At 27.3% G+C, this 1,104-nt stretch overlaps 1 protein-coding gene across 1 annotated transcript in view; it reads right to left on the bottom strand.

Annotated features, from left to right (window-relative positions):
- The window catches only part of LOC100570872, a 4,078-nt gene extending 3,607 nt beyond the window's left edge, over positions 1–471 (bottom strand). Inside the window, exon 1 of the mRNA XM_029492126.1 lies at positions 326–471. Within this exon, the coding sequence (XP_029347986.1) occupies positions 326–341 (16 nt within the window). The 5' untranslated portion in view covers positions 342–471. The remainder of the gene's footprint in view (positions 1–325) is intronic.
- Between the last annotated feature and the right edge of the window lie 633 nt (positions 472–1,104).

Genomic DNA, 1,104 nt, shown 5'->3' on the forward strand with positions numbered 1-1,104 from the left:
AAAATTTATTTTCTTAGTTACGATGTAACTTCACGATACTTTCACGCGCAAACAGTTTTTGCTATGTTTCAGTCGTAAAACGGAGACAACACATGTGGTGTAGCGTCAACATAACAATAATTAATAATGTTATAATTTTTGTTCTAATTCCGCGTCTGGTTATAACTATGGGTTTATTAAATTTCTGTATCACACAAAGAGTGATTGACGAAAGATGCATTATTGAAATTCTGATTTTTGGAATTTCAATGTCACACCAGATTTAGAAATCGTATGATAATATAATAATGATATGCGACTATAATAGTGATATACATGATATTACCGTTTACTTTAACCATCGCCTCAAAAGATTTTCGTCCAAGATAATTGGACGCCACGCACTTATATTGACCGCCGTCCGTTCTTTCCACTTTAGATATAATCAATGTATTATTTTGAAATACCTGCAGTAAGTATTTATATTATGGATAAATGTTATAATCGACAGTAAAATAATTTAAAATATATTACACTAAATATTAAAAAGTAAAATGAATGATAAAAGTCAACTAAGTACTGAAAATAGGTTAAATACGTAATAAAAAAAAGAACTGGGGAAGTAGCTCTGCTCTAAATATATTGTTAATAGCCAATAGGTTACGAATGATGTTCATAATATATTATATTTTATTGAAATTATGATAATGGATATGCATATGTAAATTTTAAAGTTAATTTTAATTATTGAATGTTTAATAAACATTGTTTATACATTTTTAACTTTATTTAACTACTCAATTGACTTGATAACAAATTTCAACATTTCAACTTCAAATGAAAAAATTTTTGAATATTTATGTATTTCTAATATTTTTAAATGGCTATAAGAACGACTTCCCTGGAACCTTGTATAGTTGTATTAAAAAGTAAAAACCTTTGATCAACATTTTCAGGATGCATGGTATGCCGTTGCCGTATAAACAAAAACGCTCGATTTTTTTATTATGAAGAGCAGTAAGTTAGAAGTGGGCCACTGTAAGGGATTGTATTAAATTGGACATAATACCATATACATTTTTTTAATTTTTTCTTATATGAATATCAAAAAGTGTTATCTGTTGG

This window comes from Acyrthosiphon pisum, unplaced genomic scaffold (assembly GCF_005508785.2).
Source record: "Acyrthosiphon pisum isolate AL4f unplaced genomic scaffold, pea_aphid_22Mar2018_4r6ur Scaffold_20911;HRSCAF=22514, whole genome shotgun sequence".
In the NCBI taxonomy this organism is placed as follows: domain Eukaryota; kingdom Metazoa; phylum Arthropoda; class Insecta; order Hemiptera; family Aphididae; genus Acyrthosiphon; species Acyrthosiphon pisum.